Consider the following 27,997-nt stretch of genomic DNA (forward strand, 5'->3'; position numbering starts at 1 on the left):
AGCACCCAGTGACCTCCTCAGCAGTGGCTTCTCCTGGAGGGGATCCCCCAGTGCTGATCTCCTGCTGCACCCCTGTAATTCTGTACAGTATCCCCCTCAGACACACTGGTGATACTGTGCAGAATTACATGGGGGACACTTGTCTGTAGTATCTGCAACATTCTGCAACGTTCTCAACTCTCTTGCTTTGAGCTCAGGATTCTGCAGAATGTTTTGTAAATAGAAGGTGATGAACTGTAAATAGAGTCTGCAGCTCCTGTCTGCAGAGCATCTAATGTCTGTATGATCTGTTCTAGTGTCTGCAGAGTATCTAATGTCTGTATGATCTGTTCTAGTGTCTGGATGAGCTTTGCTGCTAGAAATGAGCTGTTCTGCAAAGGGGCTCAGTGCTTTCTTCTCAGTTAACACCACCTCGGGCTGGAGTGTTTTTGCGCCCATTTTTGCGCCTAAATGAAAAGTCGGAAGTGATGAATATCATAAGGCGCAGCAAAACATCTGGATTGCTAGGATAAATGAGGGAAAGCTGGTTATTTTTGCTGCGCAGCTAGTTTGGCAAAAATGGCGCAAAAACGGTGCGCCTGAATGAAAAGGCCCAAAAACAACAGAAAAAAAACGATTGATACATGTGGCCCAAAGTGTGTTGTTCGATAGTTCTGCATAGAGAAGGGTTAAAAACATGAATATTAGTTGATATTATCCATTCTCAAAATGTAGTAACATATAGGGGCAGATTTATCAAGCAGTCTGAAAGTCAGAATATTTCTAATTGCCCATGGCAACCAATCACAGCTCCCCTTAAAAATATTCATGAGCATTGGTAAAACTAAAGCTGAGCTGTGATTGGTTGCCATCGGCAACTAGAAATATTCTGACTTTCAGACAGCTTGATAAATCTGCCCCATAGAGTGATTATTTCCATTATCTGTGAGGTGCAGCAGCTCCTGTGTGCAGCAAATGCTCCCTGTAGCCTGATGGCTAAGAATCTGGAGGGGGGATTACATTTCAGGGGGCTGTATCTCTGGCTCTGTGAGACATAGAACCTCACTTCTTTTTTCCTATGAAAGAAGAGAGTCTCCTCTTTTGTATGAATTTAAATTTGTGTTTCTATGTTTTAGGAAAACGGAGATAATAACTGTTAAACTGCCATCGGGAGTGATTTTTATATATAAAAATGGCACCTGATATTCTCACTTTAAACCTGAATATCTCTGGATCCATGGTACCTAGAAACACAATTCAAGATTCATTTGAAAGAAGAGATTCTCCTCTTCCAGGGGGCAGGGGGCCCTGGGCAATTGCCACCTTTGCCTACCCATAGCGCCGGCCCTGGGTGTGCCCTAGGGGTGTTGGCTTTCCACTTGCCCTAAAACATCATTGGACTTGATTGCCTAGAGTTTCCACCTCCAATGTAATTTGGTGCCCAAAATTATGGTACAAAAGCTGTACTGAATCTGTGCAGTGTGATTTGGGTACGGTACATCTTTGTGTAAGTGACAGCATCATTTTGGGCAATAAATTGAACAATATACAAGATGGGATGGCAAAAGGATGTACATCATAGGGCTTCATTCCAGCTCTGAAAGGGACACTGTCACCGGACCCATCATATGGAGAAAAATATTTTTAAAGCATTAATGTGAATGTGAAATCACATTAAAAGTCATGTGCGAATAAGCAGAGAAGAGTCATTTTTGCCGGAGATTAGTCAAGTATAGAGGCTGGAGTGCCACTTCAGACATCCCTATATTTGGTTCTGTAGTACCTAGAACCCTGCTTTTTTTGTCATATTAAAGATCTCAACTGAAGTATAAGATTCTTATATGTAATATGACTCCAAATGCATGTTTATGGATACTATAGAACCAAAGATTGGGGAATCTATATACTCCCCCACCCACCAGCCTCTATAAGTGACTCATCTCAGACAATAACTGACACTTCTGACATCATTTTGATGTGACTTTGGTGGTGATCTTTAATAGATAAATGGACGAAATTTCACATAAAAGGGGTAATTCTAGAAAGGAGATTTAATACCCAACCTGAGAGGGCTGCTAGTTTAATGGGGTACAATCTGGTGACAGGTTTCCTTCAAATCCTCCAATTTCACATATAAACACATGATTATCTGCTTTCTATTAGATTCCTGTGGAAATGCTCTGCCCATGGCGGTGTCTTGCTTATGCAGTCACTGTCAGAAATGCCTGTTGCATAATTTGATCACTTCTGGTTCTTTTGCTTTATGTAAAAAAAATACCTGTGAGTGATGTCAACCATAGAACCTAATGCCACTGCCACCCTGTGTTACTTTATTGTCCTCAGTAACCTATGGGTGGGTGCCATAGTAAAGATTGTGTATATTACGTCTAGATAAAATGCTGCGACCACAAAATGACTGACACTTGAAAACAGGCTCATGTGACAGCTGTCTACCATGAAAGCATTACATGGAGCTGTCTGCATACTAATCTGCCTCCCCATCAGTCTGTTCGGTAATATTCTCATCTCATCAGTGTGTGTGGATCATATAACTGGGTATTTCTCCATGTTATCTGCACGTATCTTCTGTTCATCTGTCTCTCTTACATTTCTCACTCAATCCCTCATCTATCAAAGGGAAGCCCCATGTTCCTGTACGAGCGCCTTTCTCACAGCAGACTGTCTGATGCTGCTGATGGAGGGGGCAGATCTCAGCTTTAGTTGCCATGGAGTTTTAGCCAGGGTGTGACGACACATCTAGCGTCTCTGAGCATTGGGAAAAGACAGAACAAACCCCCCTTTTCCCACAAGACTATCACCACAAACCTGTCTGCATCCTACACAGTCCCTAAACCATCAGCTACACGCCACCTTTTATGCCATGTCTCTATGTGACCTTTAAGGTGGCATCTCCTTACCTCTGATAATCTCTACTGGGCAGCTGCAGATGGCATTTACTGTAAAATAGGGCAGTTCACTGCTGCTCCATATGCCAACTTGTTTTCTATATTCCCCAGCGACTGCAGGAATGATGCCTTACATAATAATTCATGCAAAAAACAAAATTCTGCTTGCCCCTATGGCCGTGCCTCTAAATATCAGCATGTCTGTTAATATTGCTTGGATGCCACGTAAACACCTCATATTGAGCATCATGCTTAGCTGAGGCGTAGTACCCATGATAATCTGCTAGTTTTCCCCTAACATCTGCATCTCCCAGACTCTCCTCCCTCGTATTTGAGCCTTTTGATCGCCCCCCAGCATTCCTAGCTCTGACACCTCCATCTATTAACAAGCACAGGGATTAGGCAGCCCTGTCATGGGAAGCGGGCATAGGGCAGGGGGCAGTGCCAGGCACAGATTGGGGAACGAAGTGACGTACATATAACCAGAGCAAGATAGAGAGGGAGGGGGTTACAGGAAAGAGAGAGATAGAGGAATAGAGAGAAGAGAGAGAATCGCAGGGAATAGGAAATATATAACGGGAAAGACCGACAGAGAGAAAGTGGTGAGGGGATGTACCAGGATGGAGATGTAGAGATAGATGCATAGGGAGGGGTGAGACAGGAGGGAGTGGGAAGGAAGCATGGGAATCTTAGTGCAATAGAGAAGACTAGATACATCCGCACTGCACGTGAGACCGGAGCAGATATCTGTTGCTTAGGGATTCCTCCGTAGATGGCATCAGACAACTGGCGATTTATGCCCTGATGGGCTTTGGGTCTTTCTTTGCCATGGGGTATCTGTGTTCAGAAGAAAACTGGCCAAGACTCCTCCAAGGATTGGCAGTGATGGGATCCCTGGCATGATTTCTTCCTCACGGAGAGATGGCGGTGCTATGGTGGGCGCTGTTATGGTGCCATCATGCCCAGCATTTTCTCCATGCCAATGAGGATTTTCCGAGCCCTTCTTGGAATTATGCCATTGACGAGTGGACACCGACTCCATCGCCCCCTCCAACACCAACATCTTCATCTCCTGTGCCAACTCCCACAGTTCCTGTGTCTTTTACCATTCTCGCAGACTCTTCTCCCACTCCTCCAGTTTCCTATTCTCCTCCATTTTCACAGTCTCCTACATTACCAACCCAAACAACTCCGTTTGAACCCTCCACGCCTGATCCAGACCAGCCTGATGAAGAGGGCAAAAAGGCAGCTACACAGTTCCTACACTCAGGTGACCTTCTATCTCTGTCAGAAGCCAACTGCTCAAGGAGGTTTGAGTTAACAGACCTCCAGGGGTCACCGCCTGAGACACTTCTCCATCATGTCAGAAGGCCACTGGACTATTTACTGCATGCCACCAACTTCCTTAACATGATTTTCCAGGCTAGTGACATGCGAGAATCCAGCATAAAGGAGGATATGGAATGGTATCATGCTCTGGTACGAAGTCTGGCTGGAGGGGATCAACATATACACAAGGCCATGCTCTCCTTCACCGCACACCCCATGTCCTCTAAACCCCAGCTGCTTCTTCAGGCCACCAAGGTGGGTCATGAAATTCTGCTTCGGGACCTTTCTTTATCCCTTCATCGTGTGAGACACAGGATGGACCTTGGCAACTGGAGCACCTTTCAATCCAACCCATCTCTTACCAAAGCAATTCTACTAAATGACCTCCAGAGCCTAGAAACTCCCAAGTGGAGCCGAGGTGACAGCTACATTGTGGACCCAAGCCATGTTCAGTGGTCTAAACCCTTTCTGGAGTGTGAGGGTGGTCGGTTTGTACAAGGATGGATGGTCTCACTGTTTACTGCATTTTATGGGCTAAAGCCTGATCTGAGTCCAGAGTTTAAGTAAGTGAACCTCCATATTATTGTGTGGGAAGAGGACAGATGGGATCTTTGAGGAGCTTGGAACATGGAGGAGGGAGAGAAAATTGATGGGAGGGGGGTGAGAGTCTGACAGAAAATGTATCTGTAATATTTCTGTTGATGATACAATATGATTATTACTCTCCGGGGAATGACACTAACTGGGTCATACTGTAATATACTGGTTATTATGCACAGTTCACATAGTTGTAACATTTTTTACTTTGCTTGCTATTCACCCATTCACCTGTCCTCTACCCCCCCCCCCCCCCCCCCCCCACAGATTAGACTCTCACACACGCTGATTTCTGTATCACTCACATCCGCCCTCAAACTGAGCAGCTGTTAAGCTGCAAATCTCCCATCCGCCAGCTCTCAGAGAGCAGATGGCCCCAGAATGCCAGGTCCTGCGCATACCCTGCCTTTCCATCTCTGTGTCCCCTTTAATTATGAGGCAATCCACAGACAATTGCCATATGAAAGTTCACTTTGTTTCTATGGCATTAAAACAATAGTCTGACATCACCTGATAAATGCTTGGCCTTTATTACATTTATTTTCTGGTTTATGACTTTTTAAGTTTTGTATTGTTTTTGCTTATGTTGTCATATGTACACAATGCTCCCTAAATTCATCTTTTAGGCTGGTGGCACACAACTGCAGTCTGTCCGTAATATACAGACCACCCACGGTGCCGAGGATGTGCATCAGAGTAATATATGATGCAAGGAGTCCCTGATTCTCTGCAAAACAACAACAAAAATCTGATATAATTATTATATATTAATCCTGTGCACTATGGTCAGTCTATGAAATTTGCCCAATGCATAATACGTTTTTCACAGACCAACTACTCGCGTGTCGCCAGCCTTGTTGACGGCTCCAGTAGTGGCGTCCCCATTGACAGAACCTTTCTACAACTGTAATTGAGTACAAGCTACTAGCTTAACAGTGATTCCAGTTTTCACCAATAAAGGTTACATATTGGATAGTAAAAATTAAACAATATACTTCACCTATTAAACCCTCAAGGTTTTTAAGATTTTGGCTTTTTTCCATTGAATTTTCTTTCATATTTTTGCAATGTAAAAATTCAGTCAATTTTAAGAAACACAGGTACACAAAATACCATTTTGATAGTATAGCGTTTGACAGTAGTTATATACTTTAGTTTAGTTTAGAGAGTTGTTAGTTGACCGTTACAGAATTTCTCCTGATTCCCCCACACATACACAATTATCTTTATATTTAATGTTACACCTATTATAATCCGACATTTATAAATTATCATTGAATTACTTTTATTCTGCAGTATCTCCTGATCCTATGATCCTGGACCTTTATATATACTGAATTTATTCAGAACATCTATATATATATTAAAACCCTTTTCTGTTCTTTGGACATCTTAAGAAAGGCAGCCTGGGTATAGAAAGTATTCAGTCCCCTTTTCACTCTTCGTTTCATTGCAATCATTGGTAAGAGCAAAAAGGGTATTTTTTGCTCATTAATGTACATACTGCATCTCATCTTGACAGAAATGTAGATATTTTTGCTAACTATTTAAACAAGAAAAACCGAAATATCACATAAGTATTCAGACTATTTGCTGTGACACTCATTTTTAACTCACACGCTGTCATTCCTTCTGATCATCCTTGGTTGGAAATGGCTCTACTCCTTCATTGGACTGCAGTTGTGTTTAATTAAACTGATTGGACTTGGTTAGGAAAGGCACACTTGTCTATAAGACCGCTCACAGTGCAGTCAGAGCACATGAGAATCATGAGGTCTAATGAACTGCCCTAGGAACTCAGAGACAGAATTTTGGCAAAACACAGATCTTGCCAAGGTTACAAAAGAATTTCTGCAGAACTCAAGGTGCCTAAGAGCACAGTGACCTTCACAATCCTTAAATGGAAGAAATTTGGAACTACCACAACCCTTTCTTGACCTGGCCGTCCAGCCAGACTAAGCAATCGTGGGAGAAGAGCCTTGGTGAGAGATGCAAAGAAGAACCACAAGATCAATGTGGCTGAGAACCAGAGATGCAGTAGAGAGATAAGAGAAAGTTCCACCAAGCCAAATATCACTGCAGCCTCCACCAGTCGGGGCTTTATGTCAGAGTGTGCCGACGGAAGCCTCTTCTGCAACACATATGAAAGCCGCATACAGTCTGCAAAAAAACCCATGGAAGACTCCCAGACTATGAGAAATAAGATTCTTTGGTCTGTTGAGAAGAAGGCTGAACTTATTGGTGTTATTTCTAAGAGGAGAAAACCAGGCGCTGTTCATCACCTGCCACATACAATCCCAACAGTGACACTGGTTGTAATTGAAGGAAAGATGAATTTGGCCAAACACAGAGACATCCTGGATGAAAACCTCTTCCAGAGTGCTGTGGACCTCAGACTGGGCCAAACGTTCACCTTCCAACAAGACAATGGCCCTAAGCACACAGCTAAAATTATAAAGTGGCGGCTTCAGAACAACTCTGTGACCATTCCTGACTGGCCCAGCTAGAGCCCTGACCTAAACCCAATTGAGCATCTATTGAGAGACTTTAAAATGGTTTCCACCAACGTTCACCATCCAACCTGAAAGAACTGGAGAGGATCTGCAAGGAAGAGGCGAAGGATTCCAAATCCAGGTGTGAGAAACTTGTTGTATCATTCCCAAGAAGACTCCTGGCTGTACCAGCTCCAAAGCTGCTTCTACTCAATACTGAGCAAAGGGCCGAATACTTATGTCCATGTGAGATTTCAGTTTTTCTTGTTTAATAGATTATCAAAAATAGCTACATTTGTTTTTTATTCCTGTCAAGATGAGGTGCAGAGTGTACATTAATGAGCAAAAAATAGAACTTTGTTTAAAGAGAGAAACATTTAAAGAGGTCTGAATACTTTCCATACCCATTGTAGGAATAGAAGTAAATACATGTGTGTCCAGCAGTGTATACATGTGCAACATCCCCCACCGGGGCCTAGCCTTTTCTTGTGGCCTGGAGGCAGTTGGGGCCCAGAATACCGAAGTTGCTGGCGATTGTGGCCTAGGGCGCGCTGATGTCACGGTATGTGATTGGTATGGGGACCGGAGGGCTGTCCCATAGCCTGGCAGGTCTCCAGCTGGTGGTGTATGCAAGAAATATGGAGGGAGAGGCTGATGTATTGGTTCTCCCTGGGGCAACCCCAATGCACAGGGAAGCCCATGGTGGTAGACAGCCGTATCCAGGGATCAGATGGAGGTAACGTTGTGCAAATCAACTCACGGTTCTTTATTGAACAACAGGTAGCAGGCAACTGGCCTAAAACTGTCAACAGAAGATACTGGTACTGGAGTGGTCGTGGAGATGGTCCTTAGTAATAAAGCACCAGCCTGGTAGTAAATGCAGGCTGGGAGAATGGAGATGGAGCTGTGTCTAAACTGTGGAAGCTACAGCTCTGGATTAGAGTCTCCTGACTCAGTTTCTCGGATTGGTTTCTGTGTCAGTACTGAAGGTGTACTGAACACTGTCTCTCTCTTCACTCTGTCTCTGCAGATTGTACTGCTGCTCTGTGGAAATACCATGAGGTCAAGAGCTGGTGGTAAAGGAGGTCTGTGCTCCCACTGACCAGGGGTTTTATTACTGGTGGTATTACCTGCAGCCACATAATTGGATAACATCTTACACCCACTTAACTATTGCCTGTTCAGGCAGCGGTTACAGCTGCAGTTACATAATGACCCAGTGCTAGAAACTTACTAGAGGGTTCATGACTCCCTCCGACATCTCCTAACCTGGAGAGGGGGCTATTCACAACTACCAGCCTGCCTATGTATTGGCTGTGGTGTTGCACATGTGTGTAAGATTGTACACGTGTGTGTATATTTGTAAGTGCATAGGAGTGTATACAAAAGTGTATACATGTGTTTATATGAGTGTATGAATATATATGTATGACATGTCTGGTTTAAATGTTTTTACAACTACATAAAATTGGTAACCCTTCTGTAGTGTATGTAATCCCTATGAGATGGGTGGGGCTTTGACGGAAGACAGAAATGGCAGCACACAGCAGTGGTGGTTCAGGGTGGCTACAGGCTCGGTTATTAATCACTTCAGTGAGAGCTTTCCTTGCAGGAGCCCTGCACCACCACTACAAAGTGTACAGCGCTAGTATAATGGGGGTGAGGCAAAGAACTCAGGACTAAGAACAACAGGTACTGTTTTAATAAATTTAGTTACAATGGCGAATGTCATGGTGAAAATGAAGGGGGCCCCATTCAGAAGTCTGCTATGGAGCCCAACCTCTGCTAGTTACGTCTGGTTGGTCATTCACCCTAACCCCTTACTGACATATGACGTAATAGTCCCTGACTTACAGATGACCCCTATTTACAGACAGACCTCTCTACCCACTGTGACCTCTGGTGAAGCCCTCTGGACGTTACTATAGTCCCAGGCTGCAATGATCAGCTGTAAAGTGTCTGTAATGAAGTTTTATTGAGAATCCATTTTTGAAAATGCAATTGTCACTGGGACAAAAAAAAAATTGTCTGGAACTACAATTCTAAAATACACCTGTTCGGACCTATATACAAATTCAACTAAAGAACAAACCAAAAGAACCTGTCTTGTATGTAACAAAGGGAATATCTGTACAGATTTTACAATGCTTCAGGGTGAATAAACTAGATGTTACTCCCCCCTTTGGCAGTAAATCAAAGTCAGACCATGTGATTTACCTATCTAACCCAAGATGTGTTATGTCCCCAGGTCCACTTTGATTTGGTTTCAGGAGAGGCAGAAACCAATTTGATTACCAACCTACCCTCAGTAGTGTTGTACCTATAGCACAACGCATTCTTTACATTGGCACTTACTCTGTGTGGCACCAATTGTTCCGATTCTTTGTTTCCAGTGATCGACAGAACTGCAAATGAAATTCTGGGCTCTAATAAAGGCTGCCTCTCAGAATTAGTGCAAAAATGAGTTGACGAGCTTGTGAAATTACTAGTGTGCATAATATTTATCTTCCGTCCACAGGGGAACATTGCATGTGGATGTGCGATTGTTAAGTCTGGGGATAGACCAGTGCTCCCGAGGCTCTTCCTGGTTTGCCAACACTCACAGCTGTGATGAGAACAGTACACAGGTAATAACCTCTGTCACTCTGACTGTAGATATTTATTTGCATAGATATGTTGTATTTTGTTATCATAGAGGGGAAAATCTTGATGGAAATACTAGGTGTGCAGTATAGGAAAATAATGGAAAATACACAGTACCCTACCTGACCACAGTCTGTGTGTGTGCACCCACTGTCTTATTAAAGATTGCAGCTACAGCCTTGAGAAAATGAATGCACATCTTCTTTGAATTCTATGGTCTAACTCATAGTATGAATAAACTGATTATCGTAAGGTCCTAAAATTGGATAAATGGCTGGAGACATTCTGGGGGACATTCACTGTTATCATTTGCCCAATATTATGGTGCCAGATTTCTGATTCCCTGTGACCCCCTCATGAGAGGCATCAGCACAAGCTTAAACTCCCGGGAAACTTTCCAACGGTATCAATGCCAATTCCATTAGAGGTTTTGGAGTATCTTATTCCACATCTCTGAGTGAGACCATTTTAACAGAAAGGGAATAAGCTACCAGAAAATTGGGCATTGCTCTCATTCCAGAAAGTTAACAAGGTTTCAAATAAGCCAAATTGATTTTATGCCATATTTATAGATCTCCCATATCCCGGCTATACTTGGAACATTAAATATATCAATGTCAGCTCCCCTGGCATAGACATTGCAGGGCAAAATATTTAGCGCAATAGGAACATATATAGAGTACTATTGACACACAGTACACACTTTATAAAGGGACATTGGGGCACATTTACTTACCCGGTCCAGTCGCGATCCAGCGGAGCGTTCTCTGCTCTGGATTCGGGTCCGGCCGGGATTTATGAATGTAGTTCTTCCGCCGTCCACCAGGTGGCGCTGCTGCGCTGAAAGTCATCTCATCGCGCCGGAATGCACCACCTCGGACCAGGTGAAGGTAAGCGCTCCCCAAGCGACACTTTTTCGGTTTTTAAATGCGGCGGTTTTTCCGAATACGTCGGGTTTTCGTTCGGCCACGCCCCCCGATTTCCGTCGCGCGCATGCCGGCGCCGATGCGCCACAATCCGATCGTGTGCGCCACAATCCCTGGGCAATTCAGGTACAATCGGCGCAAATCGGAAATATTCGGGTAACACGTCGGGAAAACGCGAATCGGGCCCTTAGTAAATGACCCCCATTGTCACCAAATTTCACCCCACTAGAGCCCCCCCTATAAAGTGTATGAAATGTCCTTTCTAGACTTCCATCTTTTATGTGAAATCTCACACTTTCGCCTATAAAAAAAATCTCTTCCAAAATCATGTGAAAATGAGCAGAGAAGAGTTATATTTATCTTGAGATGAGTCAAGTTCAGACACCCCTATTTTCAGTCTTATAGTACCTATAATAATGAACTGGAATAGCAGACAGTTAAACAAATAGACGGAAGTGGATCTTTACCTGCAACACACATGTGGGCGATCTATGGGGAGGATCTATCATATGATTTTGTATGCTGTACCCTGTGTCTCCATGCAGGCTCTGTATCTAGTAGGAAGTCCGGTCTCCTCAGAAATCTGAGTATAGCGTGGTAGTTCTATGGCAGGTCTGGCCTGGTGTGGAATTGCACTATAGCCTAGTGCCAGTGGCGTAACTAGGAGTGACAGGGCCCCATAGCAGGCTACTGCATGGGGCCCCCCTTCCCACTTAAAAAATACACATATTAGTATACTCACACATGCAAGTTACAATCACATATAAATACACTCATGTGCACACACAGCATATACACATACATAAAGTGCCATATGTAACATACTCACATACAGTGTATACAGACACCTTATACACATCACAGATACTGCATATATACATCACAGTATATGTTATATACATATTATGCTGGACAATGAGTAGTACAATAAAGATATAATGGTGCACATCCTCTATTCTTTATTGTGTCAGGTCGGATGAGGGGGCCCCATAGTGGCTGCTATTGCTGCTACCGCTGTAGTTACGCCCCTGTCTAGCTCCAGTTCCGCTGCTAATAGGCAAGCCCCCCTTCACGGTAGCTTACAGGGGAAATAAGCTAAATTCCTGGTTGGGGCACCAAGAATCCTGCATATTTCAGGCCTTGTATGGCAGTTTTCTGGTATACAAGCTCTGATATATCTCCCTCAAGTCTCAAGTAACTGCCTGTATCTCAGGTTCCTTAGATCACAGAACCACAAGCCCAATATGATCTGAAAGATGAGATTCTTATCTTTATAATGACACTAAAACCTAGGTATTATAGAGCTGGAGGTAAGGGCTATCCATGTAGCCTCTTATCCTGACTTATCTACTTCTCCACTCAATTTCACCTGACTTTGGAGGAAATTATTTTAAAAGGTAAATGTAATACCCTACATGGTGGGGGGGGGGGGGGGGGGGGGCTATAACAAGTCTGGTAACAGGATCCTTTTACAAAAGGTTTTCCTTATTCTTGACGCCTTCTATTTAGTCACTTCCGTTTGATATATGCGATTAGGTAAGTCAATGTAGAGGACTGTGCTTTTGGCTTATTATAGACATGGTCACGTGGCACTGTTTTTGGAAGAAATCAGCTATATTTTTGTAATCCCGGCCAACTTCTTTGTTAGACTCCCTCAGATGTACATTACAGTTGATATAGAACTTGGCTGTTACTGTATAGATGATAAATTCCGTGAATGGAATAGATACTTGTACTTGTCCAGTATTGGTAGTCTTATCTGGTTGGCATGTTCTGAGCTGCGTATCCCCCCCTTAGTGCATCTCGGATGAAAGAGACGGCTCCATCTTGGGCAGGTACCGATGCGTGTGCCAGCCTGGCTATTACAGGAGACAGCCCGAGGGTAATGTAGCACTGTGTGTAAATATCTATGTGTATACGTACATGGATGTGTAATATTAAATATACTGTGGACTTATAGGGGGACATGTATCATTATTTCTGCTAGTCAAATTGTCTAATTTTTTTGTCGTTTTTGCGACTTTTTTGCACCTTTTTGCTTTGTCGTTTTTCAAGTACGCCTTGGCTGCACCTTGTGCAGTGCGCCTTATGTATCATTGTTTCACAGATATTCTGTGCGACTTTTCACTTATGAATCACTTTTTTGGCTTATTTTTGCGACTTTTTAGGCGCAAATCTGCACCTGGTCCAGGGCAGGTGCAAAGGAAGGATTTTTTTCATGGACCCTATTTTAACATGTAAATTGGAATTATTTCACACGCTTTAAATGTTTAAAATTTTGCACAGTAACCTGTTTTTTTTTTTAAATTCAGAAATGTTTGCATTTACATTTTTTTAAATTTATTGGTTACTTCTAAGGGTGAGGTCACACGTGGCATTTTGATTGCATTTTGAAACCACTTACAACATCTGAGGAGAGGTGATTTGCCTTATTACATTACTGTTAACATTTGCGTTTACAAAATGCAATATAAATGTGATGTTAACGCATGTGTTTACATTGCGTTTACTATGCATTTTGTAAATGCAAATGTTAACAGTAATGTAATTAGGCAAATCACCTCTCCTCCACTGTTATAATTGGTTTCAAAATGCAATGTGTGACCGCAGCCTCATATGTCATCATCTCCCTGGGGTGCGACTCGAGTGTTTAAAAATGCAGAACATAGCCTCAAATCCCAAATTAACCTGCATATAACCCCCTCACATGGCTTGTCTCCTCTCCTGTATATAACCCCCTCACGTGGCTTGTCTCCTCTCCTGTATATAATCCCCTCACATGGCTTGTATCCTCTCTTGTATATAATCCCCTCACATGGCTTGTCTCCTCTCCTGTATATAATCCCCTCACATGGCTTGTATCCTCTCCTGTATATAATCCCCTCACATGGCTTGTATCCTCTCCTGTATATAACCCCCTCACATGACTTGTTGTATCCTCTCCTGTATATAACCCTCTCATGTGTCTTGTGTCCTTTCCTGTATATAACCCCCTCACGTGGCTTGTGTCCTCTCCTGTATATAACCCCCTCACATGGCTTGTGTCCTCTCCTGTATATAACCCCCTCACATGGCTTGTGTCCTCTCCTGTATATAACCCCCTCACATGGCTTGTATCCTCTCCTGTATATAATCCCCTCACATGGCTTGTATCCTCTCCTGTATATAATCCCCTCACATGGCTTGTATTCTCTCCTGTATATAACCCCCTCACATGGCTTGTATCCTCTCCTGTATATAACCCCATCACATGACTTGTTGTATCCTCTCCTGTATATAACCCCCTCACATGGCTTGTATCCTCTCCTGTATATAATCCCCTCACATGGCTTGTATCCTCTCCTGTATATAATCCCCTCACATGGCTTGTATTCTCTCCTGTATATAACCCCCTCACATGGCTTGTATCATCTCCTGTATATAACCCCATCACATGACTTGTTGTATCCTCTCCTGTATATAACCCCCTCACATGGCTTGTATCCTCTCCTGTATATAACCCCTCACATGGCTTGTATCCTCTCCTGTATATAACCCTCTCATGTGGCTTGTATCCTCTCCTGTATATAACCCCCTCACATGGCTTGTATCCTCTCCTGTATATAACCCCATCACATGACTTGTTGTATCCTCTCCTGTATATAACCCTCTCATGTGGCTTGTCTCCTCTCCTGTATATAATCCCCTCACATGGCTTGTTGTATCCTCTCCTGTATATAACCCTCTCACGTGGCTTGTCTCCTCTCCTGTATATAACCCCCTCACATGGCTTGTATCCTCTCCTGTATATAACCCTCTCATGTGGCTTGTGTCCTTTCCTGTATATAACCCCCTCACGTGGCTTGTGTCCTCTCCTGTATATAACTCCTTCACATGGCTTGTGTCCTCTCCTGTATATAACCCCTCACATGGCTTGTGTCCTCTCCTGTATATAACCCCCTCACATGGCTTGTATCCTCTCCTGTATATAAACCCCTCATGTGGCTTGTGTCAATGTGGATTTGAGACATTTGCAAAAAAAAGTCTCAAAAAGAAGCCAAAATTTGCACCTGCCAGGATAGGAAAAACTGAACGTTTCACAAGTAAAAAGACAGGATCATACATAAGGCGCGAAAAAAGAGCCGCCATAAGTCTATAAAATTCACCACAGAGAGACAAAAGTGATACATTTCTCCCAATGTGTTCTACTTCAATAAGTTTTGTATTTTTTGTGTGTCATAATTCATGTTTATCTATAAATGATGTGTCCATATGACTTTCTCTCTCTATAATACATTTCCTGCCAGGTTCAGACAACTCTTACCTTGGGGCCACTTCTTGTCTACCGTGTAGTAAAGGCTGTGCCACCTGTGTGGATAGTTCCCCTTGTATGGTGAAAGAAGACTGGGCCTTGCGTGTCACTGTCTTGTCATTACAAGCTGCTGGGATGTTGGGAGTCTTTCTAAGTATGCTGGTGTCCTACAACTTCCGAGAGAGCAAAGTGAGCATCACTTTATATGTTTCTGTTGCCCAAAGCCTTGTCATTTTATCACATAATGCAAAAATGTTTTTGAAATTGGTCTAAAATGGACCTTTCACCATCTCCATCAATGCCAGCTCTTTGCATCCTATAATACTGGGGAAAACTCATTTGGTACCTTCAAAGTTGGAACTATTTTTAAGTATGTTTGGGGCCCTGATTCTGGAATTGACAGCCATTTTCCTCTATCAGCTCTATTTTTAGAGATCTGGCATTGCCACCTTACAAAGTATATGCTCCTCAAACTAGTTGTCACTCAATATTGTACTAAAGACGTTTTAAAAAACTGGGAAAAGAAAGACAGGGGAGCCACAAATAGGAGTTCTGTAGGCAGATTATGTATTGTATTCAATAATGATTGTGCTCACCTTCTTGAGTTGTACAATCGGTAGAAAGGCTAGTACAATGATGTGGTGAGTATGGAGGGGCTCAGATGGAAGCACCTAGTAGAGTTCCTCCTTCTTGGTATCGCCAATAGCATAAAAGTGCTAATATTGCCAGTAAAACCAGTTTTGTTTTACTGGCAGATGTGCCATTGCAATTGAAGAAGAACCCAGTGTTGGTATGAAAACTCATTTTACTGGCAATTTTAACCCTTTTACGTCAGAATAAAGAAGATTTTTATTTGATTATATGAGTTATATGAGTTATATGAGTTGTCGGTACTGTCATTCTAAAATGGAGAAACTCATCTTCTCTTCTCTTGATACTAAAGACATTTTGGAAATGAGTGGCTGTAGACAAGTTGCTGAAACCTAGTTTATTGGACATTCACGCTAGATGCTCCACTGGTAATCATATGTGTATCCAATCATCCCCTGTAACGTTCTTCCATTGTACTTATGTCTTGATGGGAACACTCAATGTCCTATAAACTAGAGCTTCTAGAGAGAAATGAATGGTATTTTTGGAATCAGCAACTCAAAAATACCCAAAATGAGGTGAAAAACTGAAGGTGAGATTCAAGTATCTACAGAGGTTTCTATCAGGAAGGGTCTTTCTGTCTGTCCACTCACACAAATGCAATGCCATTGAGGGGCTTTGATGGGTTATTATGGTAAACATAGCTTTGGGAAGTCCAGCAGGTCTGCCATTGGTAAAAAGTGATTTAAAAGAACCCATTATAACCCCCTATTATAACAAAAACTAACTCCAATCGGAAAACATGGCACACATGTTCTTTATTCTTTATTCTTATTTCTCTTTTTTTTTTTTTTATAACAAATTTTCGCATGATATAGCCTTCACCATAAAGGCTCACCAAAACCTCCTACCATACAACTTGCAGTCAGATCTAACTTGACAAAGGTCGGGATGATCGAAACGTCATAATTTTGATCTGTTTCATTTGAAAAATTCTCATTGATTTGTTATTTAAAAAAAAAAAAAGAGAGAGAAATAAGAATAAAGAACGTATGTGCCATGTTTCCCGATTACCCCAAAACCCCTTAAGACGCTAGGTTTTAATTCAGGGCACGAGAACAGCCGAGCAGCGAGACAGCTCTGATAGAGTTATAGAGGACCAGCAAACCGACTCTATAGGGAAAAGTAAGGGGGGGATATGGTAGACTGGTGGAATGAATGCATGCATGGTGTGAACTATCCTACCCCAATCCTAAATTCTCCCCAACCCTACTAACATCCCATGTCAGAGTGCTGATTGTGTGTCTGAACGCCACCCAAAGCAACAGAGGACAATACAAACTAAAAAGATAGCCTAGATAGGAACCTGACAGGAGAAAGGGATATTTATAAACAGGCTGATCTCGAACCCCTGACTATTTTAAAACAACATAGTACTGAGTCAAATTTTTCGTCATTATTTTTTTAATAGATAAGGAATTAAAAGTTACATTTTAACGGGCACCTAAGGGTTAAAAATGGCCTATTGGCCCTATATGGTTGTATTTTGAAGATATATTAACCCAGCCAACCACAGGTTCCACAAGAAAAAGACAATAGGGGTCATTTACTAAGGGCCCGATTCGCGTTTTCCCGACGTGTTACCCGAATATTTCCGATTTGCGCCGATTGTACCTGAATTGCCCCGGGATTTTGGCGCACGCGATCGGATTGTGGTGCATCGGCGCTGGCATGCATGCGACGGAAATTGGGGGGCGTGGCTGAACGAAAACCCGACGTATTCGGAAAAACCGCCGCATTTAAGAACCGAAAATGTGTCGCTTGGGAAGCGCTTACCTTCACCTGGTCCAGCTCGGTGTATTCTGGCGCGTTCAGATGATTTTCAGCGCAGCAGCGCCACCTGGTGGACGGCGGAGGAACTGCCATCATAAATCCCGGCCGGACCCGAATCCTGTGCAGAGAACGCGCCGCTGGATCGCGAATGGGCCGGGTAAGTAAATCTGCCCCAATGTTTCCGGATTGGATACAGATTGGATTTAGAATCCTACATTGAGCACCACCACTAGAAAAGTGTGTGGTTTCTATTGTATTGGATGAAAAAAACTAGCTCATCCCATAAAAAAGACAAATTCCAATATGTATATATGTCGCCCGTATATACGTCCCCCATACGGCAGTGTGAATGCTGCCTTCTACTGTAAGTGCAGCCTTAGAACATGTAGACATGTCCTATACACAAGAAGAATGGTGTTTTAGGTTTGCAGTTTTTACATACATTGCCATGACATATAGCAGTGTTCCCAGATGCTTTGGCATTCTTACATTCTGTATTCACATATGAAAGACTTGTCAGAAGAGAACCTTTCCTTTGGATGTTCTGAAAGCATGGCTTGGCATGTTTAGTCCAGATCACATTGATATGCCTCCACATTGCTCTAGTTTATCATCTATTAAATTCAAGTTGTTTCTATCATTGTAACACATTCTGCCATAGCTGATAGATGAATGTTGATTATAATTAATGCTGAAGGTGTTTTCAATGTGAGATATGGACCATCATATGTAGAATGTTGTTATGGAACAGCTGGTTTGCCAAAAGGTTATTCATCCATGTCCTAAGACATCTTCTCCCTGGGTAGTAACACCTGCATCTTGTCTCTTTCTATACAGAGGATTCGAGCCTCAGGTCTTCTCCTCCTAGAGACAATCCTTTTCGGGTCACTGCTCCTCTACTTTCCAGTGAGTTTACAGAAATAAAAATTGTGATATGTTACAATAGGTCAGATTGCGAGTGTTCGCTTTTACTAAAACGCCTCTTGGATTGTAGGTATTTATCGTGTATTTTAAGCCGGGAGTGTTCCGCTGCATGGCTCTTCGCTGGGTCCGTCTACTTGGTTTCTGTATTGTTTATGGCACCATTGTACTAAAATTGTACAGGTAAGATTGTCGATGATATTGCTCCCGTTGGATATGGATTGCCTCATTGACTAATACATAACATATATAATACATTGTAACAGGGTTATGAAAGTTTTCCTATCGAGGACAGCCCAGCGCGTTCCCTACATGACAAGTGTGCGGTTATTACGTATGTTGTGCATCATCTTGGTGGTTTGTATCTGGTTCCTTGTGGGATGGACAGTAGGGACACTGGAGAATTTACAAAGAGGTGTGCCTGTGGTCATCCGCACGCAAACACAAGAAGGGCTGATCTTTTATACATGTGATTACGACCGCTGGGACTATATGATGTCTCTAGGTAAGTCATCTAACCTGTAAATTGGATGTAACAACAGGTAGTAAACCAGGAGATAGATTATACTATATGGCCAGAAGTGTGTGGATACTTGGTAATTTTAGCATCACCATCTTTTCAGAGCCATAACCTATTTATTTTTCGGATGACAAATGTGGAAACGTTTTTTTTTTGGAGCCCGTAGCATTTTTTTAATCACTTTTAGAGCATTTTTTTAGGGTATTAATACATTTTTCAGGTTTTTTTTTACAGCGTTCACTTTGCGGGTCCAATAAAGACAATACAAATAGACAGATAGAGACAAGAGACAGATAGTCAGCAGAAACAGTTCAAGACAAGAGGACAAACACAGTACAAAAACAGTAGGCAAACAGAATACCCCAAGTCAAAGCCCAAAAGCGACAGAATATTCCACTACCTTACTAAGTACTAGACTATAGTGGGCGAAGAGTACTGATTCAGATTGGAGAATCCAAGCTCTGGCACACTGTGGCCTCGGAAGGGATGGCAATGGAAAGGGAGAGAGATTCTGTCAATCACAACTGGCTAACAATTTGTGAATTACCATATTTTTTGGACTATAAGGCGCACCATCAATAAATGCCTGGTAAAACGTCTCGGTTCATATATAAGGCACACCTGATTATAAGGATGAATGACCAGCAGGTGGCAGACATGTGCACAGTTCAAGGCAGCTGTTGTCTGTAAGTACGGTTCATATATAAGGCGCACTGGACTATAAGGCGCACGTTTGATTTCTGAGAAAATCAAAGGATTTTTTATGTGCCTTATAGTCCGAAAAATATGGTATTGGAAGCCATTTACCCTCTGCCACAATGGACACATCAGAAAGTTTAGACCTATGTATTTGACAGGGAGCTGTGCCGCCAGGCTCCGCCTGGCGTAGTTTTGTATAAAAACCTGTGAACATTCGGCATTGAATATTTGCAGGCTTTAGAGTTTGCCCGTTTCTGTTAGATTCAATCGCACCACAGATGCCATTGGTGCTTGATAGTCGAGTTCCAGTCCAATTGATGCAAATAGATAACTCTCAGCACAATTGTAAAGGTTTATTGGTGGTCTTTAGTGTAACGTTTCAGTCAATGACACAGACCTTTCTCAAACACTAATGCCCCCCATAAGAAAGTTTAGGAAGGTCTGATAGATGGGATAGCACTGTCGTGGCATGGTACAACAGTACATGCATGTAGTTGTGATTACTTGTACAAAAAACTCTCTACAGAGAATTCTCTGCAATCTCCGTATGCAGTGTATGGAAGACCCAGTAGCAGCTATTCTCCAGTTTCTAGTATTGATAATTACAGATAAAGCCTTCAGGGGGGCTGCTACAAAACAAAAAATACAGGATACATTCACATAGTATTACACACCCGGTGGGTAGCATTTATTTAAAGAAAAGTGCAAAATGTGCCTGTGTAGTGTTCAAAGGGCACCAGATTCAGGAATTGTTCTTCATTAATCTAGTGCCCTGCACTGCTCCGACAGAGTACACCAACTTTTATTGGTGCACCTTTAACATAGACACACTTCTGTCAGACTCTGCATGATAAATGTGTCACATGGTCCGGACACTTCTTATGCGCAAGCAGTTTGCACATAAAAGAATGTGCAAAATCTGACAGAAAACTGGTATAGGGGTTTTAGTAAATGTGGCCCAGTGTATCTTAAAGGAAACCTACCATTTGATTTGTTGCATTATGAAGCAAACATACCTTGAGAATGCTGTAGCTACACTGATGCTGGATCATGTCTTGGTTAATCCCTGTGCTGAGCGGTTTTGCTGATAAAACAGATATAACTTTATGATAATGAAGCTCTCCCGCTTCTATGGCTGGTTCAGCGCTTCTCCTAGCCCGTGAGTTGTTCTCTGCAGGAGAGGAGGATGTAATCCCTGGCTTGTGCCTGAAGGCAAAATAATCAATTGCTGCACCACTAAGCTGACTAAGCTTCATGTGTAATTACAAGCGCCGTGTGTAATGTGTTTATCTAGGCAGCCTGCCTGACCAAGCTTTCCCAAGGTCCTGAATGTTATAATTGTTTTATCAGCAAAACCACTCAGATCAGGGATTAACCAAGATATGATCCTGCATCAGTGTAGCTACAGCATTCTCAAGGTATGTTTGCTTCAAAATGCATCAAATCAAATGGTAGGTTTCCTTTAAAAAGTCATATAAAATATTCCAACCCAAATTACAACCAACATTTGTTTGTACCCCTGTTTGCAACGAATGTGACTGGACTGCCTAAATACAGAATATAGGAGGGGTATCTGCATCCTTTTGGCCATATAGTGAATATGATGTGATTGTAGTATAAGTGAGATATGATATAAAGTGATCACATCTTAATACTTGGTTTAACAGGACACTTGTCTTTCCACAGCTGAGTTGCTCTTCCTTTGTTGGGGCAGTTACCTGTGTTATGGAGCTCGTACAGTGCCCTCTGCTTTCCATGAACCGCGTTACATGGGACTAGCCATCCACAATGAGATGCTTATATCAACCGCATTCCACATTCTCAGGTGATGTGATATGCACCAAGTTCCCACCATGATGCCCCTTATTTTATCCTAAGGCTAGTTTGATTGTGTATCCAGGGCACATGTTTTGCTGGCAATGGTTAATGTTCTGCACCCGGTCGCTAGTACCATCCACCTCTTTATATAATGTAGCATGCAATGCAATGTAATGCAAAAATTCACCACCCTGTGACAGTCTTTTCCACTGTCTTCTTCACTCTAGGTTTGTTATGGTCCCATCACTTCATCCGGACTGGACACTTCTTCTCTTCTTCATTCACACACATGGAACAGTCACAATGACACTCACCTTGATGTTTGTGCCCAAGGTAATTTATAATATTTGTGTTCACCCATTTATGTAGAAGCTGTTCTCTCTCCAGATCCCAATGTAAGCGGCTGTGTTAGTTCTTGCATGCAGGAGGCCCACCAAGAGAAGAGATCGCTGAGGTGTATGAAGATGAATTAGACCTAAGACGATCAAGATCCAACCTAAATAGTAGCATCACATCAGCCTGGAGCGAGCACAGCCTGGACCCTGATGACATCAGGGTAAGCCATTCAAAGTTCTGTGAATAATGCAAATTATATGATAAACCTAAAATAATAGACAAGAAATGTATTTCTCAATGTCTGCTCAAGTAATTTATAGCATACAAATACAGTTCTTATAGTTTCTCACCCATCGTTTTCCCATTACAGGATGAACTTAAAAAACTTTATGCTCAGTTAGAAGTCCATAAAACCAAGAAAATGACTTTAAACAATCCCCACCTGCAGAAGAAACGCAGCTCTCGAAGGGGACTTGGGCGATCCATTATACGACGCATCACTGAAATGCCAGATTCTGCTTCAAAGCAAAGTGGACGTGAGGAACGCGAGGGATCACCTGGCTCAACCGGTGGACAAAGACGCAGGCAACAGGACAGTAGTAGTATGAAACTGCGTGAGGAATCTTTAAGGCAGAGAGTTCTTTCCTTAAGAAAGTCACATAGCACTTATGACCACATGCAAGAATCCAAGGATTCGGGAGCTACCTCCCCACGACTGGAAAGCTCAGCTCGTGATGCCTCCTTGCGAGACTCCCTCATGAGGAGGAATCTTGCTCGGAATGTATCTCTACGATCACGTGGCGATTCTCTTCGTCAGGCCCCCTTGGTTTGTAAATCTCTTAGTGCCCACAACCTACTAGCTGATAAAAAGCCATTGAGTGTACAGCCTGGGATTCTGCAGAAATCCCACAGCATGATGGGAAGTGCTAGAGGAAAGGGACCACTGACAGATGTCCCAACAGAGAGAACAATGGAAGGTAGCCGAAACCCTTTATTGGGTGGCAGCTTTGACAGAGCTGAAGTATGTCCATGGGAAGTTCAAGATCTCCCAACACAGTCTGAAAATCGGTCACAGAAGCATGTCACCTATGCACCTGGAAAATGCAGTAGCTTGGACAGCTCTCATTCATCAGGAAAGCCACGTGTAAAGAAGGGAGAGGTGAGTGGGAAGCATCACAGTTTGGGTAGTAATGAAGAACCCAGAAGTCCAGAGGAGAGTCATCGATGTGGGAAACAAAATGAAAACGGGTGCACTTCTCCTCTAACCATTAGGCCTGGAACAGTTCAAAGTGAAGAGGGGACAGTATCCAAAGAAACCGGGTTAGAGACAACAGGTACAGGGGTGAAGAAGTCAGAACCAGTAGAAACTACAAGACCGCCATACAAAAATACCTTAAAAAGTTTGGTTCTTGCAGTCAGAGCATTTAAAGGAACAGCTGTGATAAGAGAAAACAGAGAAAGGTTGAAGCAAGTTGCAGATACAGGACCTGCAGATACAAACAAGAAGTTGCTTGAAGATGTTTGTCCTTGGGAAGCAGAATCCAATTATATGGTGGAGAAGACACAAAAGTCTCCAGCATTAAGCATGGCGGAAAATAAAGGGCCAAATTTCTCCTCCTCAAAGCCAAATAAACACATAGACACAAATATGAGACAAGAAGAGAAATACTCTACCCCCAAAGGCTCTAAACATACCCCTCCAGCCAGCAGGTTAGAAAGAATGAGCCAGCTGAGAGAAGCAGTTTGCCCCTGGGAAAGCATGGAGGGTCCTAGGGATGCTCCACAAAAATCAAATAGTGTGGAAAGTAAAAGAATTGAAATATGTCCATGGGAGAGCACAGACAGTGAGGGACCAGGTGGTGCGCTTAGTCAGTCTGGAAGCAACCTGTCTTTCCATAGCCCTTCTGCAGACGGAAAGAAGAGTCATAATGAAAATATATGGGAAGGTGAGGAAAAAAACACAAGAATGGGGATCTGTCCATGGGAAGGGAGGGAAACCGGAAGTGTAAGAACACAAATATGTCCATGGGAGGCAAATGATGAAATATTGGAAATGGGAGGTATAAGTGGTAGCAAACTTGCATTAAAGCTTGAAGTTCTTGGCAAGCAAAGAGATGCAGTGTGTCCTTGGGAAAGTGAAGAATCTGGAGGTTCTCCTGGTGTACTCAGCCAATCACAGAGCAAGACATTTGATGGCTGTCCAGTTAAGTCCAAAACCTCAGATAGTTTGGATTTGGAAGCCAGGAGGGGCGAAATATGTCCTTGGGAAAGTCTAGATTCTGAAGGAACCCCTGCAACAATGAGTCAGTCCCAGAGTCACAGCTGGGAACCTCCTTCAAAGGCAACGGATGAAACATCTGGTTGGGAGTCCTCCCAGGCTAGTAGACCTTCTAAGAGTCAGCTAGTAAAGTCACAAAGCAAACAAGATTCCTTGAGCAGCTGGTCAAGTGAGGATCCTCGACCCCTCACCAAAACCATGAGTAAGAGCGAAAGCCGCATTGGTGACCTCTATGCTTCTGATACCAATGCAAAGCATGATAGGCGCTATCACTACTCTCTGGTGGAAAGGAAGAGGTGTCCTGATCAACAGCAGGACAGCGTAACCAATGCACTAGATACAAAAAGACAAACCATGGAGGCTGCAGGAGGAGACAAGTCCAGCAAACTGGCCGATATCTGTCCTTGGGAGGTGGCGGAAGAATCCACTGATGTCAGTGAGGCTGAGGCTTCTGTCAGCAAGGCCGATGTGTGCCCATGGGACTTTCCGTAAAATCCAAGAGAAGGTGGCTTATGCCAGCTGTATGGTAAGAATAAGTAGCCTAGGAGGTTCTGAATGTGAGCGTTACAATAGGAATGAGAGATAGAGTGTAAAGGTGAGACTAACGAAGCAGAGTTTGGTATGTCAGATATATATTTGTGAGCAATGGAGAATATAACTATAAATTTTTGATTTTGAGATACATTTTTAAATATCAAAAACATTGAAATTGTTCTGCCCAACAAAGATATGGCATAAATTTAATCCTTTTGTCTGTGCCCAAATTTACTAATAAAGTTCTTTCTTTTCTTCCCTGGCCTCCTAGTTTGTAAATATAATACTTTATAAAACATTTTTTATTGAAGATACTACTAAAATGATTTGTCTACAGGAAAAAAAAACAAGCCCCCTTGACTGACATGACACATGAATGTTGGATAGCTAGCATATGTCAACTAATATTTGCTGCTAACTCTGAAGGAACCTATGTTTCATGGGTTAAATCCAAATATGACTGACTGCAGCCCACCCCTCTTTAAGGTATTGAAGAAGGTGGTTAATAGGACGCCTATCTCAAAATGCAAACCCTTTATAAAATGGGTTGGTCACTTATAGGAAACTTTAAAGGGAATCTACCATGAAAATCCAGCATGAGAAAACAAGGAACACTTACTCATTGATCCAGGCACCATGCGTAAAATGAATGGGCAGCACCTTTAAGTGTCAAACCTTTCACAATGGGTGAAAATACCAACAGCTGGAGGTGGCACTTGTTGCTAAAGATGGCTCTAGATATCTGCAGACTTCTGATAAATCTGGAGAGATCTGCTGAAATTCTGATGCTTGTGGACGTCACATACATACAATATAAGTTTGTCTTACACAGCATTTATGACACAGTTTTGAGCCAATACCACAAGTGTAACAAGCAGAAAAGCCTTCTTTATTTAGGAAATCACTTCTCATTTGGCTTATTTAAAATTAGACTTATAACCCAGAAATACCTTGCAACAGCTCAGGGTGAGCTGATGCCGGACCAAATCTTGACTTGTAGCAGAAACCGCTGTATTCTGGGAAAAAGTGTCTTTAGCGGTATATTCAAATCCCCCTTCTGCGCACCACAATATTGGTGTGCGCTCCATGCGCGCGACCATCGGAAGCCGTGGTTGTTTGCGCAGCCGCAATGGAAGGCCGGCACGATAAAAAGTTGTTGCTGCGCATGCACGAGTGTGCCCAAGAGCTTGGTGACGTCACTGGCTCTCCGACACCTCATAATAATGCGCATGAATGGTCGCGCGCATGGAGTGCACAGCAATATTGTGGTGCGCCAAAGGGGTGCTTTAATATACCGCTACAAACACCTGAATACAGCAATTTCTGCTACTAGTCAAGATAAAGTCCGGCATCAGCTCACCCTGAGCTGTTGCAAGGTATTTGTGGGTTATAAGTCTAATTTTAAAGTGGTAGGTTTCCTTTAAGGAAGTTGCATTGAAAATTGGGCAACTCCTTCACTTTTCCCCTTGTTTAAAATAAATATTCCCTACAGCTGTGGTTCCCAACCACCGGGCCAAGAGTGGGCCGTAGAACACCAGGCCTGGGAACTTAAAATAAAAAACTGTATACTCACTTCCGAAGCTACTTTTCTACTAGCGGCTTCCGGGCAGGCGGCCAGAGGGACGTCTCTGCGTGCTGCCAGTGCGCATTCACTATGAAGTGGCTGAAGGCGCGGGCGAAGAAGAACCTGGAGCCACGGGGAGAAGAGCATCGAAGGGAAGTATACAATTTTTATTTTTAACAGGGCCGGGCAGGGGACTGCAATGGGGACATTACTGTGGGGAGCAGGCAGTGCCCTAAAGGATTTGCGCTATAGTCTTCCCGCTATCTTGATTTTATTTCATTTACCCATGTCTGATATTACAATGAACAATGCTAGTATAGCAATAATATATGCAATGACAACTTAATCGTAAGTGACATTATTTCCACTTCCAGACTGATCTAAAGCTAAAATGACATTGAATCAGCATTGTTACATGTCATGTCTGAGACAATGAGAGAGATTTACCACGGCTTCTACATAAGTTTTCTGAAATCGCAAATCGCAGGGTAAGGATTAAGGTAGCAACTACACCACCTCCACACCATGTAGGCGGGGAGGAGGCGTAGAGGGGCACGGTAGCCTGCAGAGTAGGTGGGCACAGAGAAATCCCCCCGCCCCCCCCGTCACACTGTTTTTTACACAAAGCCGCACCATAGCGGACCTGCCATAGTTTTGCCCGGCAGCACGAGCGACAGCGTATGATAAATCTCTCCCTATCCGTTGATAAGCTGGGTTTCTGTCACATTAAAGAATGGATGTGAAAAAGTGTATGCGACATTCACAAAACAAGCAATGTAACTCTACACGAATAATAAAGAATGTATGCATGTATAAAAGCGAGTGTGTAATGTATATGGAGTGTATAGGACATCACACTTAACTAGATGATGAGCTTGACATTTGTAAAGTCAGGCATAACTAACTCAATGACCACATCAATTAATGAAGCATTAATTAGGAGGGACACGTCTACAAGAGGAGGCGTTCTATTAATTGAATGAGCACCCGCTTGTACTCCAAATATAAGAAAAGATTTACACCACCACTCTAGATCTGATTTCCATGTATGCAACTGAAAGAGCAATTCATTTTACTTTGTTTTATGTATAAGCCATCTGCATACAAGAAGAATTCGTCCAGCTCTGATTTGACAGCCATTCTGTAAGGGAACATTATTTTCTTAAAGGAGATCTATCACCAGAATGAAAGGATGTATGCAAATGAGCATGAGGGGCTCCAGGCTCCATTAACACCTATGGAGTCTGGAGCCCCTCAGTTTCATTTGCATACAGTCCTTCATCCTGGTGAAGCAACCCAATTGGAGATGGGAGGGGTGAGCCAGAAAGCCCTATATAATATAGGTGTAGCCTCCTGGCTTGGTCACGGGGTGTTTCGACACTGTGTGTTACTGTACCGTTCCCTCGCACCATAGGCCTCTATAGGGGGGTGAGCTGGCCACAGCTTGTATGGAATATAGACAAATCCCATTCACTTGGCCACTATTGTATCGCACTGCAGATTATGTGCACGATATTCATCTTTGTGACTATATCCACATTTGCATCAGAGGATTTATTAGGAGCCACTGTTGCCGATTACTCACTATTTAAGGAAATAACAGCACTGCACATGGTAGTTTTAGAGTAAATGATCCAGATCTTCCTTTGTGTGCATATTTAAAGGGGTTGCCCGGAGGCTGAAAAACATTCCTACTTTTTTCCTAAAACTGTTCCTCTCCTCACCATGCACAGTATTGCA

The 27,997-nt window shown here is 42.9% G+C and overlaps 1 protein-coding gene across 1 annotated transcript; it reads left to right on the forward strand.

The window, feature by feature from the left end:
* Positions 1-3,189: 3,189 nt before the first annotated feature.
* GPR179 (G protein-coupled receptor 179) lies at positions 3,190-24,951 on the forward strand. The gene is made up of 11 exons (XM_072111589.1): positions 3,190-4,777; positions 9,822-9,930; positions 12,670-12,754; positions 15,159-15,352; positions 18,425-18,493; positions 18,582-18,691; positions 18,775-19,013; positions 21,414-21,552; positions 21,773-21,878; positions 21,958-22,101; positions 22,252-24,951. Exons 1-11 carry the CDS (start codon positions 3,807-3,809, stop codon positions 24,649-24,651), a joined length of 4,566 nt encoding a protein of 1,521 aa, XP_071967690.1. The 5' UTR covers positions 3,190-3,806; the 3' UTR covers positions 24,652-24,951.
* Positions 24,952-27,997: the final 3,046 nt, after the last annotated feature.

Source organism: Engystomops pustulosus, chromosome 6 (assembly GCF_040894005.1).
Source record: "Engystomops pustulosus chromosome 6, aEngPut4.maternal, whole genome shotgun sequence".
NCBI lineage: Eukaryota > Metazoa > Chordata > Amphibia > Anura > Leptodactylidae > Engystomops > Engystomops pustulosus.

What these genes read in the sequence shown, in the direction of transcription:
- GPR179 (XM_072111589.1), top strand. Translation starts at nt 3,807, where the DNA reads ATGGCGGTGCTATGGTGGGCGCTGTTATGGTGCCATCATGCCCAGCAT. An exon ending in GTGATGAGAACAGTACACAG is followed by an intron (nt 9,931 to 12,669) that starts GTAATAACCTCT and finishes TCCCCCCCTTAG; the next exon opens with TGCATCTCGGATGAAAGAGA. An exon ending in TGGACCCTGATGACATCAGG is followed by an intron (nt 22,102 to 22,251) that starts GTAAGCCATTCA and finishes TTCCCATTACAG; the next exon opens with GATGAACTTAAAAAACTTTA.